Source organism: Sminthopsis crassicaudata, chromosome 3 (genome assembly GCF_048593235.1).
Source record: "Sminthopsis crassicaudata isolate SCR6 chromosome 3, ASM4859323v1, whole genome shotgun sequence".
In the NCBI taxonomy this organism is placed as follows: Eukaryota; Metazoa; Chordata; class Mammalia; order Dasyuromorphia; family Dasyuridae; genus Sminthopsis; species Sminthopsis crassicaudata.
This window is the reverse complement of record NC_133619.1, coordinates 478,435,170-478,451,785: the sequence shown is the minus strand read 5'-3', so window position 1 is coordinate 478,451,785 and position 16,616 is coordinate 478,435,170. Positions and strand designations below refer to the sequence as shown.

Below are 16,616 nucleotides of genomic sequence, written 5' to 3'. Positions count from 1 at the left end.
TATTGCACTGCTTTAAAATTTTTCAGATAGGCCTCTTGATTCAAGTTGTAAATTAAGCAAACTGTATGCAGTTTGCTTTAGCTCATAATTAAAGGTGAAAATAAAATGTAAACTTTGTGATATGAGTTGAATTTGGTCATTGGATAAGATATGTGGCATTATTTTATTTCAAATCTTCTTTGTTAACAGGCATGTTATCTTTAGAAAGATCCCTGACCATTTTAAAAAGGAACATTCATATTATATTTTAACATTTGATAAAATTCAGAATTGTGAATTGAAGTTAATCTAGTGAATATGTGGCTGGTAAATGAAATATTTGCATTAATTATTACATATTTAGAGATTATCCTTGAATCAATGAATGTATCTATTAGAAGGTAAAGTTCTTTGTTTTTAGCATTAAGGCTATTTTCAAAAGGGCAGAGAATAATTGCAGTTGCTCTCAGATGAATTCAATTTCACATCACTGTTTTTCAACATCTCTTCCTGGATCAGAAACTGACTAGAATCAGAACTCAAATGCTCTTTTCTGTGACCTTGGGCAAGTCATCCACCTCCTCTATGCCTCCATTTCCTCATTTGTAAAAGAGCAATATTAATACTTGCAAAGTTTACTTTGTGTTACGAGTATTATAGAAAAATAGTGCTGCCATTGAGCTGTGGACTGGATAAATGTGGGATAAAGGGTGGAATACATACTTTAGGCACTGGGTAAGAGAGTAAATTGGGAAAAAGGAAATAAAGGAACAAGACTAAAATAGTAAATGTTTTCATCTTTTACTTATCAAGAAGCATTTATTATGCATTTTCTCACATTCCATCATTTATCTCTTCCTGTCATTTTAACCAATCTGAGAGGTGTGAAGTAATATTTCAGAGTTGTTTTAATTTGCATTTCTCCAATCCATAATGATTTAGAGCATTTTTTCATGTGACTTAATAGATGACTGTGTTTCTTCTTGAAGTTAAGTTGTACCAAGAAGAGACTTTAAACCTTGTAGGTCTTCCTAGATGATGAATAGCTCAGTCTTTGAAGTAACAGTGAACAAAGAAATTACAAGCAACATATTATTTTATGTATTTCTCTTTGCAAATTTGTGAAAAACTTCAAAAAAAAGATTTTCTAGTTGTAAAATGATCCTAGCTTTGTGTGGTATTCGTTTGGGGTCTGTTTCCTTCCCCCCAACCTTTTAAACTATATTTAGAAACTTCAGATTAGAATTATAACAGCCAAATTAGAGGTGGATATGAACCTTTTCTTGTGATTATATGAAAGATTTTTAGAAGTATGATAAGCTATTAGGTTTGTTTCTGTTATAATTATCAGGCTTTATAAGCAAATCTGTATTTGAACAGACTAAATTTTCTTTGTATTTATCTTATTTCCAGTAATAGTCATCACAAAGTCTTACTTTAATGCCTTTTTTTAAAAAAAATATTAGTATTTTTCTGTTGACAAAGTATGGGTATAAATCAGAATACCACTATGTAATTAGTTGGAAGAATTATCAGTCACTCAAAAGGTTATGGAGAGACACCTGATAGTTCTGAATAGCCTGCCATTTATTATTAATGAATAATTACACTGGAAAAAAATAGCATAGTGGTTGCCATCACATAATACAAGTCTAGGAAAAGATAACACAAGCTTGAATGATACCTAATCAATAAGTCATGTGTTCTACTGGGATTTGTCCAGTGCCATGAGGTCTTGATTAGGGGTCAGAAAATTATATAGCCTGTGGGCCAAATCTAGCCCATGAGCTAAGAATTTTTACTTTTTTTTTTTAAATAAAATTTTAGCGGATTTAAAAGTTAAAACCATTCTTATCTCATAGGCCTTACAAAGACCTGTGGTAAGTCAGATTTCTCCCTTGAGCCATAGTTTGCTAACTTGATCTAGCAGAAGACCTGTAGCATCCTTTATAGAATATTTACAAGACAATGTTGACAAGAATCCCTCAGGTTGGAAAGGTATGACTGGGTTATAATTTGTATCATTGGAGGGAGAAGTAACCACTTGGATTGTCACAGATCCAAGTACAATAAATTACCTGGGAAAAGCAGTAATTTTGATATTTAATTTTGTGATAGCATTGGTCATACATAAGTGTTTCTCTTGATACCAGAGTGACACAGGATCACTGGTTTTCACTGGCTGAAACTGGATGAAACCTTTAGTGTTCTACTAGTTGAATGTTGGATTTTCTGTCATACACATTTCATTGTTCTTTGTTATCTTTTAAATTCTTTGTTTTTAAGAATGAATATTTATTCCAAGGACTTATGTGAAAGCTCTTAAGAGAGTGACTGTTGGGGATGTTGAAGTGGTTGTTGATATGGGATAGTTAAAATATTTACATTTAAGCCTACAGTTAAGTTAGAATGAATTACTTCAAAGCACAAAGGAAAGTGCAATCAAAGCAAAAAGCAGTGGTCCAGGAACTGGAAAAACAGTTACTTCAGAATTCTTCAGAAAAGCAGCTAGGACTCTCAAAGGGACCTGCCAGCATAAGGAGTTTTTCTTGATTCCTGTATGGTGTATTACAGGCTTCTTAAGTCTTAAGAAGAACAGTAAGATCACTTTTTTTTTTAAAGCTGCTAACCATTGCAATGAAGAAAAAAATACTTATTATTGGCAAGATAACATATACTGGCAATATAAAGAACAGAATTCTGAAGATTGGAAAAGAATAGAATTAATGAAGAAATTCATTTTTATTAAAAGGAAGAAGTCCAGGAAAAAAAAAATTAAAATTAAAAATAAAAAAAAAAATTAAAATTAAAAAAAAAGAAGTCCAGGTGAGTCTATATATAAGATTTAAGCATCTTCATCAGACTATAAAACATCTACCCTAAAAGATGTTTGGGGATTAAATTATTTTCAATTATTTTCAATGGGCCTGTAATTTTTATGCCCATTCTTATGAGCAATGATAATATATTTGCATTCAAAGAAGCAAAATTGTTATAGAATTTCCAAAATTCCCAAATGGATATGTAATACAGCAACAGTTCTTACAGCATCCTACATGTCATGAAAATTTAAGAAATTTATTGTAGATATGGCATTAAATATATTTCAGTGGCCTGGGACATTACCTTATTTAAGCCCAATGAGCTTTAGTTAAGACTGATCTCAGATAAAGGTATTTTTCATCAGAGATATGCTTAATATCCAGTATAATAAAAATGTACTTTCATGATAAATTTAAAAAGTGTGTCAAAATCTTGTGGACTAAATCATAAAAAAGAAGTGATTATAGCAAAGATAAATTTTTAAAAAGTACAAAGTTGGAAGTTTGCGAATGAATTTAATTATTTTACTTGATTACAGCTAAATTAGTGTACAATTGTAAATATAAAGTTAATACCTCTTAAAATTATGTTTGTTGTAAAGTAACTTCCTCAGTTATAAACAGGATAATTTTATCAGTAGAAATTACCCTTTAGGATCACTGATTGAGATCTGAAAGAAATGTTCAGAATCAACTAGTCCAATTCTCTTAATTTTTATGTGGCACCTAAGACTTAGAAAGTTATTTATACAATTTGGATAAGGTTGCATAGGTAATAAATAGTAGATAGTTTGAGGCCAGGTATTTCCATTGTACCAAGTTTAAATCCTCTGACAACTCCATTGAACATCATGATTTCATCGATGACAAATTGATTGATCTTGAACCATCTTGGTTTTGAAGATAGCAAGGTGATTTTAAGAAATGTGTTCATATTTTTTACAATCATGTGGTAAGATTGAGTGTAGTCCAGTCATGGAATTAACATTTTATGTGAACCTGGATTAGCTAGGCAGAAAAATGTTAAATTTTCTTAGGACAAAAAAATTTGGTTAATCATTATCAGCAGTTAAAAGAAGCCATATTAGGAGTCAAACATAAAAAATGTGTAAATGGATTGTAAATAGACTGAGATCTTTTATCTATGGAAAAAGAAATTTAAAAGAACTTCATTTGTTTCCTGTGAGAACCATGCTGATAATTAGAATGATTAGACACATAAAGTGATGTAAAAATATTATACTAATTTTACTTTGAGATGAAAATCTTCCTCCCTATTCTTTCCCTTATGGGATTTTTAAAACAATGTATTGTATTGGTTGGCATAGTTTATTTTTAAATTTAATTTAATTTAACTTTTTTGCTGAGGCAGTTGAGTCAAGTCACACAGCTACTAAATGCTAAGTGTCTGAAGCCACATTTGAACGCAAGTCCTCCTGATTTCAGGGCTGGTGCTTTATCCACTGCACTATCTACCTACCTCTGGTTGGCATAGTTTAGTCCTTTAAGGTAGTCTTAAATTCTGGTCTTTTTAATGTTAATAATGAGAAAAATCTTAAAATATAATGTCAGTTTATTTTATAGAAATATTTAAAATGTGTCATGATGATATTAAGATCTAGGCAATTGGGAAAGAAGTTATATTATAGACCATATTATATACATGCATAGTGTATTTTTTTTTTTTTGGAATTCTGTAATTGTCTTGCTCTTTATTCTCTATGGATTTTTTTCCCCTCCATGGAATAAAAAATTAGCCTCTTTTTTTCCCCTCTTTTTACTTTATTCCCTCATGTTCTTCTTAGCAAATTTTAACCCAGAAGTTAATAAAATCTCATTTGATAAAGATAGTCTGTTAAAACTTTAGTTTGCTTTAGAATAATCAATTTAGCATATTCAGGGTTTATTCTTCTAATTTACCCATCACTTTGTATAGAAGTATATTTTCAGCAGTTTACTATTTCTTTGTCATTTTAAACTACTTTTCAGTCTGGATTTTAAGCCATATTTATAGACAAATTAAGTTATCGTCTTTTTTAGATTGCTTAATAACAGTCCTTTTGCAGTTGGTACTCATAGTGCTCTGTGTGTGTGTGTTTGTATGTGTATGTGTGTGTGTTTGATTAAACTCTTCACAATTTTTCCTTAGTCATAGTAACAATGTTTTTTTGTTTTAGGCACAGCAGATTTAAAAATTATATATTGTTTAACAATCATTGGTTCCTGCTAGTTAACAAGCATTTATAAGTGCTTACTACATAGCAGGGCCCTGTTAAATATCAGCTATGGAAACAATCTTTATCTTTCACTCTATGAAAAAAAAAGATATGGTCTCTGCCCTCATTAACCTTATTGTAATATGGGAGACAACATAAACATATAGAATATATACCCATCAAGTAGCAAAATAGACTTTTCTGAGTGGGTGGGCAGCTAGGTGTACCAATCTTCATTTAGAAAATGATATTTCACTTGAATTTTTAAGGAAATCAGAGATTCTAAGAGGAAGGGATAAGAAGGAAGTGAATTCTAGACATAAAGAACAGATGGTGCAAAGACAAGAATTTGGAGTATTATGGGTGTGGAACAGCCCATATGCCCAGCCAGTATGGTTGGATTTGTAAAAGCAATAGAGAGCCACTAAATTTTGAGTAGGGGTGGGATAGTGCGATCAGACATGCATCTTAAAACCACTTTGGTAGATATTTGTACAATGGATGGGAATGGAGAGAGAAAGAAACTTGAAGGAGGGAGGCTAAATAGGATGCTATAATTGTCCACATGAGAGAAAACAAGGATCTGAATTAGAGAGGTGGCTTTGTACATGGAGAGGAAGGGATGTATACAAGAGATGTAGTGATAGAAATGACAAGATCTTAGGAGACTAAGAAAAAGAGAAGAAGGAAATTATGTCATGAAAATCCAGAGAGGGAAACTTAAGGCATAGTTAGGATGACAATATAGCAGAAAGAATCACAGCCCCTAGGACACTCCCTTCACAAAGATGTAGAAAATACAGTAGACCAAATTCTGATCAGTAAAACCCAAAAGGAGGTCACTGTCTTTTTTTGGGGGGGGGTCCAGAGCATCTTAGAAATAGAGACAGAGAGGTCTAGACTTTGGGTCTGGTTAGGAGTAAGTCATGTATAGAATAGGAAGAGATTTCAGGAATCTCAGAAATAGCATGGGGTCCAAGAATGGGTGTCATCCATATGACAGATCCAGGGTAGGCTAATGAAGAGGGAATTGCTCTTAGAGGTGATGAAGAGGATCAGTCATTACTGGCAGTACTGACCCATACCTGTGTTCTAAGTAATGAATAAGTTCAGAAGGAAACAATAATTATGTGATTCTCATCCCAAGAACTTAGAAGTGACTCAGTTCTAGTCTCTAGCTCAGGCTAAAATATTTGGTGGAAAAACCAGGGCAGTAATTATAGGTCAAAGGGAATTTCATTCATTTTGATCTCATAGAGCTTTTTACCTTTCTCAGAAAAGGTAACCCTATTCTATCTAAGACTAACCTTTTTATCAATAGCTTTGATTCTAATACCTCCAGCATCTTCCAGAACATCTCTCTAATGATCTTCTTTAATGTAGTTTCAATTATTCTTTTACCATTTCTCATGTGTTTTAGAAAAAAGGGTGGGGGAAAGCTTTCTTATAACCTAATCTCTCCCCAAATTTCTTATATATTAAACCTTTTGAAAAGTTATGTCCCACTACAGTCTGATTTCGATCCCCACCACTGTATTGAAACTTCTCTCAAAGGTCAACAGTGACTCCCAGATCTTTGAATGTAACTCTAATGTCTCATAAACTGAGGTCCTGAATTTGATCATTTCTTGTCATTAACTATCTAACTCACGTCATCGTAGAACTTCACTGTATTTAAGACTACTATTTCCTTTCTATTTATAATCTTTGAGTAGTCATGATATTTTCCTCTTTTTCATCCTCATATCCTTTCACTTACCAAACCCTAATTTCCTTTCTGTCTTCCTAAAATCTCTTTTCCATTTCCCTATAATTGTATAGTTATTGCTATCATTTGGACCCTTATCATCCTGAACTCTTAAAGGCCTCTCTATGTCTCTCTTCTTCCAGATTCTTTACACTTACCCATGTTCCACAAAACTTGCCAAAATAATCTTTCATTTTGTATGTCCAGATGTGCAGCTTCTTTAATCAAGGTTTTTAAGATCTACTTAATTGATCAAATACAAATATTTAATTCTGGCATTCTTAATTTGTTTCAATCAACCTGAAACACATGTTCTATAAACTTGCCATCATTCTACCATTACCCCATCCCCTTTTCATGTATTCTGAGAAGTTATTTCCCATGACTAGGGAAAAAGTAATTCTTCATCTTTATTTATGTAAAGCCCTCTATAGCCTTCTCTTCCCACAAGACTCTGCACTTTTATTTGGTGATTTTATTAGTTCTCACAGAGCAATATCTGTACATCTGACTAGTGAATTTCTATATCCAGCCTTATTTCTTATGACATTTAGTGGACAAATTTTTGTCAGATAACATTTATTAAGCACTTATTATTTCACAGATCTTATTCTAAGCACTGGGGAGACAAAGAAAGGGAAAAAATAATCTCTGTTTGCTAAGAGGTAGGGTCTGGAATAGTTGGTGATTAACTTTGTTGTGTGTTAGGCAATGGAATTACAAGAAAAGATTAAAAAAAAAGTCTATCCTCTTAGAAGTCACATTCTAATGGGGTGAAGATAGCATGTAAATGCTATCTTATGATATCTTACATATGAGATATCTATAGAGGAGATTAAAGGTAATTCCTGAGTGGAAGACATTAGCAGCAGCAGCAGCAGCAGCTATCTGCCTTGTAGGCATCTTCAGTTCAGTAGATCCAAAATGTAACTATTCTTCTTTTCCCTCCATAAAAGAAAGACATTTTACTCTTCCATCTCTCTTTTTTTCTTTCTTTCTTTCTTTTCCTCTATCTTTTAAGTTGAATTATATTTGATTTTTTACTTTACCTCCATGGCTCCCTCTCCCCAATTCTAGTCTTTTTATTCTTGTTAATTTTAGGCTACATAGTGCTTCTTACATCCATTTGCTTATCTCAGTCCAACCAGATAAGTATTTTAAGTGTCTGTTATGTACAAATTTGTACTCTGGATGCTGTGTATATAAAAACAAAACATAAAATAACCCCTCATCTTTCTAATTTCTGTTCTTATAACCACCCATATAATTCACCTTCTTAAAATTTGTCACATAGACTTTTATAGGAGCCTTATGATTGGTTCACTTGCTTCCAAAGCTTTTTCCCTATAGTTGTAAAAATTACCTTCCTAAAATATCGGTCTGACTGTATTACTACCCTACTTAAGAATTTTGTATGGTTCCCTATTAATTTTAGGAATTTGAATATACCTTTTCCAGTTTCCATGCCTTGGGACAGGTTGTCCCCATTCTCTTTTCTCTTCTGTCTCCTAGTCCTTAACTTTCTTTAAGGCTCTTTCAAGGGATATCTTCCAATAAAGGTTTTTCTTTGTTCTCATTATTAATTGCTTTTCCTTCCTCATATTGTTAAATTTACTCTTTTTGTCTAAATGTATCTAGTAAACTTGTTGAACACAGGGAAAAACTGTTGCTCATTAACTTATGTAGTAGCTATTTGATAAATCTTACTGAATTTAATTGTACATAGAGGCCTCTTGGTAAATACATTCTCTTCTGCAGAGTTGATTAGGATGAGATTTAAATTTGTTTGGGATGGATTTTACAGTTCCTATCTTGTTATCAGTGTATCCATTCTCACTTTTGCAGAGACAAAGATTATGTCCTTTTTTTTTTTTTTAACACTGTGAAAATAAAAAAACAAACATGACAATATCTGTCTCACAGGAAAAAGATCACATGCATATAAAATCATAAATCTGTTAACTTGTAGAACTGAGAGGCAGTATAGTGTATTGGCTATAGTGAGCCCTAGTTACTAATTTAGAATATCAGAGTTTTGAATATTAGCTTTGACAAGATCTATGACCATATGGAAGCCAATTAACTTTTTCTGAGCTTTTCTCCTTATCTATGAAATGGAACTAAAGCTATTTGTGTTACTATCTTATAGCCCTATTGTGGAGAAAATGCATTGTAAATTGTTGACTAATTCTATCAGTATGAATTTATTTTTGCTGCTCTCAAAGTTAAGTTGTTGGACATAACCTTTCTTCTTTTCTAGTACCTTCTCTCCCCAAAATGATTAATCTATACTATTTTGATGTTAGATATGATTCCTGTTCGTTTGAGTGCTTTTCTCAGGTTAGAATGTCTTAAATCTTTGTCTTTTGTATTCCGATTTCATGATATAGTTCTTGTAGATCTTGCTTGTAGTTTATTTTCCTTATTGTTGAGTAATTCTGCATCATAAAGTACTCTGGTTTATACTGTACTCTACAGACTTGGGGTATAGTCTGTATATATTTTCTCATAGGAAAAAAAATTTTAATAAAGAAAATGCTATCTTATACCTTGCTGCCTTACTTAATAAAAGTAATTTCTCTTGACCTAGTAATTGTTATTTGAAATTCCTATGTGACTAATGGTTTGGGAATTGCCCTCTATTACCTGTAATCTTTTTTTGTGTGTAGAATGAATTCTTTCAAAATTGTTTGTTATTAGAGATATATACATATACATAATATAGTCTGTTTTACACAAGTGATTTAACTTACCTTTCCCTCTCACCTCCAGTTGTACATGACTCTAATCCAAGAGATACAATTACCTTTAACATGGAATTTGCTGACTATACAAATTATATTCCGTGATTTTCCCCCATAATATTCTTCTTCCTAATACTTCTTTTTTAAACCTAAGCAACTTGTTAGGAGAGCTAGGATCATAATTCTATCTTCTTAATTTATCATGTTTTCTTTGTACTTAATAAGACAAGTTTTTGTTGTTAGATTTCTTGTTAATCCTTTGTTTATACTGTTCTAGCTTCCTTGAAATTAATATTTTTAATATTTTTATTTTTAGAAATTCCTTAAGTTTTAAAATAACTTAATTTGTCACTTAATGGTTACTGTCATGATTTACTTTACTTAGTAAAGTAACCTATGCCACATTTTGCTGATCGAATTGCAGCTTTGTTACAAAGTTAATTTTATGTTGAGTAACATAGTTTAAAATGAATTATGTTATTCTGGATTTTGTAGCAGTAAATTTTGCAGAAAATAAAAAAAATTAATATGTATTAAGCAAATATTTTTATGAATGATAGTTATCAACTTTATCAAAAAAGATTTACTTAGTCCATGATCCTGTGATGGACTGTGCAAATTGAACAAACATTTCATGCCAAATAGGTGGTTGCAAATAAAGATGTATGTCTTAAAGTAGAAAAAAGATGAAAGGATATACATTTGTCTCAGTGTAGGCCAAAAAAAAAAAAAAAAGAAAAGAAAAGAAAAAAGCCATGACTATTTAGCATCTTTTAAAATTTTTCTTAGTTTCACAAAGTAATTTTGTTTTACTTAAGGCCAGCTGATAGTATGCTTATTTGTTGTATGAGTAGTTATCATACTTGTAATTTTTGTTGAGCCACATTAAAGAGATGTAAATATCAGTATTGCATTTTTGGTAAAGAAATGTTTTCAGTTTGCTATTCCTATACCCAGGGTCATCTCTCATTCCATGTGCTTGGCTTTAAAATATTTTTTGGTCTTCAGTGTGTGCATAATGTCACTGTAATCTTTAGGAAATGTTTTATTGTGTTGAAGGAAGGAGGTTTTCCAATTCTAAATAAAGGTAAATACATAGTTTATATTAGAAAGTGGTTTTTAATGGCATAATCTTGAAATTTGTTTAATTTTGAACTAGTTCAACCTCCTACTTCTCTAAAATATGTTAGTAAATTTGGTAATCATCATAAGAGTTAGTACAGTTTGGAAAAATTGTCCTTGAGCTTTAAATACTGCCAATAATTATTAAAATCCTCAAGTAAGATGATTACACTTTCTCTTAAAAAGATTAAAGCTTTGCAAATTATTGTTTATTGTTTATAAAACAGGTTGCTAAAACTTTTTTCCAATGATAAGTAAAAAAGCAAAACATCTCTAAAACTGAAATAATGGCTATTTTTTACAATTGTCAATAAATATGAAGTGTTAACTTATTATATTTGATTTTTAAATAGACACCAAATCCTACTGCAAGTGAATTTATTCCTAAAGGAGGATCAACCTCCAGGCTGAGTAACCTGTCCCAGTCAAATATGTCTGCCTTCTCTCAAGCCTTGTTTTCTCACCCATCTGTGGGAAGTCCTGCTGCTGCTGGACTAGCACCAGGTAAGTTGAAAAACTATGTTAGTTGCAAATATGAGATTTCTAAATATATATTTAATTACTGAAGACAAAAATTTAGGAGGGAAATGGTATATCTTTGATATTATAAAAATTTGTGCTTCAGAATTGGAACTGCAGGTAAAATATACAATACACATGACACTAAAATTCAATTGCATAGTCCAAACATTTATGTCACTTTAATAAATGAGACAACCCCTTAAAGCACAAAAATCTAATTTTTTCCCCTTAATCTCCTTGTGTCTTAGAAATGCTATACTACATTGTAATTTTGGAATTTCAATCTATATTATTACATATGGGTATCTAATACCATCACAAAGCTATTTTGACATTCAAAATTAATTTTTAATATTTTAAATATTTAATTTAAATTTATACAATAAATTAATTTAATTTTAAATTAATACAATTAAATTAATAAAATATTTCTTGTATTGGGTTTGAAACTGGTATAATTTTCACTCAGTTTTAATATGAAATATTTCTAAATATTTTTAAGAGGAAAAACTGCTAGCATATTTAGAAAAATGAAATATTATTTCTAAGTTTCTTAGAAGGTGGTTAATAAGATTACTGTAAAACTCACTGAGTTTCCTTCCTCCCTCTTTTCCTTCCTTCCGCCTTCCTTACTTCCCTTTCTCTTCTTTTCTCCTTCTTTCTTTCTCCTTTTCTCTTCTTTTCCTTTCTCTCTCCCCCATTCCTCCCTTCCCCCCCCATCTCCCCATCCCCATCTTTGTCTCTGTCTCTGTATCTGTTTCTGACTGTTTCTCTTGTTCTTTCTGATTTTCTCTTTCTTATCTCATACCCAGGAAATTAGGAAGTAGGAAAAGAATAGATTTAAAGAAGAAATGAGTAACATTAACATTTCTTCTTAAGAAATTTAAAAAGAATACTAATTAGGCATGTAAAACATGGCCTGTTTAAAATGAATATTGACATATTTATTACTTTTCAGTAATCAGGTAAACAGTGGTCCTAGGCTTAGATTTTAAAGCTTTCTTCCCTCAATTTTTTTGTAGAGGGCAAGAAGTCAGATTTGGAAGTTGGGGAACTGAAAAAGTTTTCACTTTTTTGCTTCAAAAAAGTGTATCTGTTATTTGTTCATTGTTTACAGTATTAATTTCTTTTGAATATTTAGGTGAAAATGCTGAAGTAGATGTTAAGGATATTTTCTAATTAGAAGATATATAAAGACTTTGATATTTACCTACATTTTCTGGTGTTAGGAGGCTATTTCAGCAAAGCCAATTAAAAAATAACATTTAAAATTGTGTTGGAAAGTATAACGTTTTCTTAGGTGAATCAAAACATGTTGACACTTTTCATGAATGGATAAAGATGCCCTAAAGCCATCAGAGACAGATCAAAATAAATAACTTAAGTACTACCTTTAAAAGAGGGGGAAGTTTTCTCAAACATGGGCAATTACAACAATCATTTTAAGAATTTTTCCTCATTCACATGATGATAAACTAAACTGACATTTCCCTAAATTATTAATATAATGAATATATTATACTATTTTGTATCTTTAATGAATTTTACATATCACTTTGTATTTATTTGTGTACATCTTATTTTTTCCTCCTCTACTACATTGTAAGCTCTTTTAGGGAAGTGATAGTTTGCCACTTATTTTTGTATTAACCTCAGTGCCTTGCACAAAATATAAAAAGATTGAATTGAATTGAATATCAGGTTCTATTGATACATTATCTCCTTGGATTTAAATGGCTTATCTAAAAATAAGAGCAAATTTTATCCTGCTTCCCAAAGCTATACTCTCATAAATAGTTTTGTCATCAACTAAAATCTTCACTCACAAATATTATCTTTCAGGGTATGGAAACGGTGGTGATTTGAAGGTGCAAGCTCAGGGTCATGCAGAAGATGCAGTTTAGTGCATTTTTTTTTTTTTTTTTTTTAAATGATTCTGTACTCGGTACTGACACTTGGACCAGTTTGCTAGAGATTGACATTATTTTTGGCTTTTGGCATTCTTCAGTCTTCTAAATGATGATTGAATTTCACTTGTTCGAAATTCAGTCACAGCTTGTTTATTCTTTCACTAAAATTATATATTTTTTAAAAATTGTGCTTACTTTTTTAGTTAACTTCATATAAGCTAAAACAATGTCTTTTCATCTGATGTATTTTGTAATAGTTCGAAAATGTACACTTCAATTTAACCTTTCACTTTTAGTGACATATACCAAAAATTAGAGAATGGGAATTTTCTTTTAGTGTTCTTTTTTTTTTTTTTTTAAGTTTTCTTGTCAAAATGGAGATTAAGGATTTTAATTTTTCCATTATTAAAAAAAACCTTTTTGTATATGTGCTTATTTTCTGTTTAAATGTAAAGGACAAAAGTTTGGCAACATATGCTTTGATTTTGAGTTAATAGTTAGCAAATTAAAAGCCCTTTAAAATTGAATATATATAAATAGGATATATGCTACTATTAGCTGTCATTTTGTTTTCTGCCTACCTTTTTTAAGAAAAGAAATCATTGAACTAATTAAAGTTTAAACAATTCTCATAAGATAGCTGGGGAGGAATTGTTTTAAAGTTTTCTGAACAAAATTCATTTAATCAAATTAATTTTCTTTTAGAGGCACATAGCTATTGTTGTATACATGTCTTCAGATCTTCTCATCAAGATATTTTCCTTGACTTTTTTTCCAGAGACATTTATTAATTACATGACTTTAGGCAAATCACGATAAGTCATGCTTCTTTTGCTATTTTGTTTACTCAATTGTAAAGTCATGCAAATAATTATTTACTAGCTTGTAGGGCTTTTTTTGGGGGGGGCCGGTAAATACTATAAACATGAGATGTTATTTGTTCTTAACAATGCTAGATTTTTAAGAATAGAGACATGACTATCCCAAGTATATATAAACAATTGTATTATTCTTTTTTTTTGTACCACAGAAAGAGGATTTCATTACTAAAGTTAGTTGACTTTCTTTTTCAATTAGATTTTCTTTTATGAGAATGTATATTTTATTAGTAGGCTTTAGAAAGATAACTTTGTATTTTGAAAGCATTTGACTAAACAATTCGTACTAAGAATTACCATAAAATATTTGAAATTATTTAATAGAAAATGAGGAATTCATATTTACAGGTGGCATTTTGAAATTTTGTTACAAAATAAAGTAGAAATTACATCAGAATTATAGTTTAGTAGAATTTTAGTTAGTATATGGAACAAGAATCAGAAGCCTTTAAAAATGTTCACCAGAGTAGTAAAGACTTTGCCTTTGTTGTAGGGAAGATCAAGGGAAGGTAATAGTATGGTTTAGAATTTTTTTTAATTGGATCTAATTCAGTGAGTTGTTTATCTAATGGATTATTTTATGTATTAGTCTTGAATAAATTAAAACTATAAGATAGTGTTTCTAGATTCATTCTTTGACTAGAACTAAAATGGGAAATCTTAAGAAATGTGAGCCTAGAGACTTGTTCATTGAATGATTAGCAGCTAGAAGATAATGATTATCTGAGTATATAGCTAAATTCCAGACATGCCTCACTTAATATTATTTTGGTCTAGAGAAACAGTCTTTAGGCACATGCAGTGAGCTATACTAATGATAAACAATTTGATTCCAGGGGAGTTAATTCTGCTAAGAGTTTAAATCCTACTTACTGGTTTTTTTTTTTCCCCAAATAATAGTTTTTTTTATTTCCAAAATACGTGCAAAGATACTTTTCAACATTTACCATTGCAAAACCAAGCAATATAATACATATTAAATATGTTCAGTTCTTCTATACATATTTCCATATTTATCATGCTACACAAGAAAAATCATGTCAAAAAGAGAAAAAAATGAGAAAGAAAAAAAAGCAAACAAACAACAAAAAGAAGGTGTAAATATTATGTTTTGATCCACATTCAGTCTCCATAGTCTTCTTTCTGGATAGAATCCAGTTGATTATCACATAATCTTGTTGCTCTTTGTTCTACTCAGTTCATTTAGCATCAGTTCATGTAAGTCTCTCCAGGCCTTTCTGAAATCATCCTGCTTATTGTTTCTTACAGAACAATAATATTCTATTATATTCATATACCACAATTAATTTAGTCATTCTCCAATAGATAGACATCCAACTCAGTTTCCAGATCCCCACCATTAGAAAAAAACATTTTTGCACATGTAGGTCCTTTTCTCTTTTATGATCTCTTTGGGATACAGACCCAGTAGAGACACTGTGTGTCTTGTAGTCCCCAATACCTGGAACTCAGTCTTTCATCTCTGTCTCCTTGCTTCACTGACTTATTCAAATTTCAGCTAAAATCCTGTCTTCTGCAAGAAACCTTGCCTGCTCCTCTACTGCTAAAATTGTCCTTCTGAAATTATCTCCAATTTATCATTCATATATATATAATATACATATGTGTATGCATATATATATGTGTGTATATATATATATATATATATATATATGTATGTATATATGTTATTTGTTTATATTTGTTTGCACATTATCTCTCCCATTATACAGTCAGCTCCTTGAGAGCAGGGACTAGCTTGGTGTTTTGTTTTGTTTTTTGGTACCTGTGATGTCTGGCACATAATCAAGACTTAATTGCTTGTGGACTTGATTTCGGTAATTTGTAGTGAGGCTTTTAAGCACTGTGGTAGTTCTAGATCATTATATGCTATTGATATAATGTTTTAAGTAATGTTGGCAGTGTCATTTTTAGGTAGACTATTCATGAATGCCTCATTTTCTCCATTTGTTAAATGACAAGATTGGACTTCATTTGAGTTCCCTTTCAACTTTTGGTCTCTGACCCTTTTTATGTGATGTGAACCAGAGATGATTTAGAAGAGTGTTACACACACACACACACACACACACACACACACACACACACACACCCTTGTTCAAATAATTTTGAATTAATTGATGTTTCATCTAGTTGCTTAACAATTTGTAGATTTGAAATAATGCTTTGTAATCCAAAAATTGTTCACTGCATTTTGATTGATTGAATTGTAAATTGATCTTTTTCTCTTATAAGGTCATAAAAATCAATGTTTTTATAAGAATTATCTATCTTTTGTGCTGTGTTTCAAGAACCTCTCCAAAGAGGTTCTCTCCAAGAATCTTTGCTAACTATCCCACCTGTATGTAGTACATACGGTATAACAAATGTAATTTGTTATTTTTTTGTTGTGTATAAGTCATGTCTCTCATTAGACTCTTTGAGGACGTGAATGTTTTCTATATCTTTGTGTTTCCTATAGCATTTACATATATCTAGATATGTAGATGTTCAATAAGAATTTGATTGATGAGGAAATTTATACCCTTTCTTGAATAAACATTATATTTAGTGGAGGTTGGTGGCTTTTAATGGTGATGGTTAGTTTTATTTTTTAGGGACAGGGACTATACTGGACTTCAGATTTCATTGATATGAAGAGCTCCTAATAAATAA

The 16,616-nt window shown here is 30.9% G+C and overlaps 1 protein-coding gene across 4 annotated transcripts in view; it reads left to right on the top strand.

The window, feature by feature from the left end:
• PAN3 (poly(A) specific ribonuclease subunit PAN3) overlaps window positions 1-16,616 on the top strand; it is a 133,605-nt gene that overhangs the window by 53,246 nt on the left and 63,743 nt on the right. For all 4 annotated transcript variants that reach the window (XM_074303576.1, XM_074303575.1, XM_074303578.1 and 1 more), the window contains one exon: window positions 10,984-11,134. In XM_074303576.1, coding sequence (XP_074159677.1) covers window positions 10,984-11,134 — 151 coding nt within the window. The remainder of the gene's footprint in view (window positions 1-10,983; window positions 11,135-16,616) is intronic.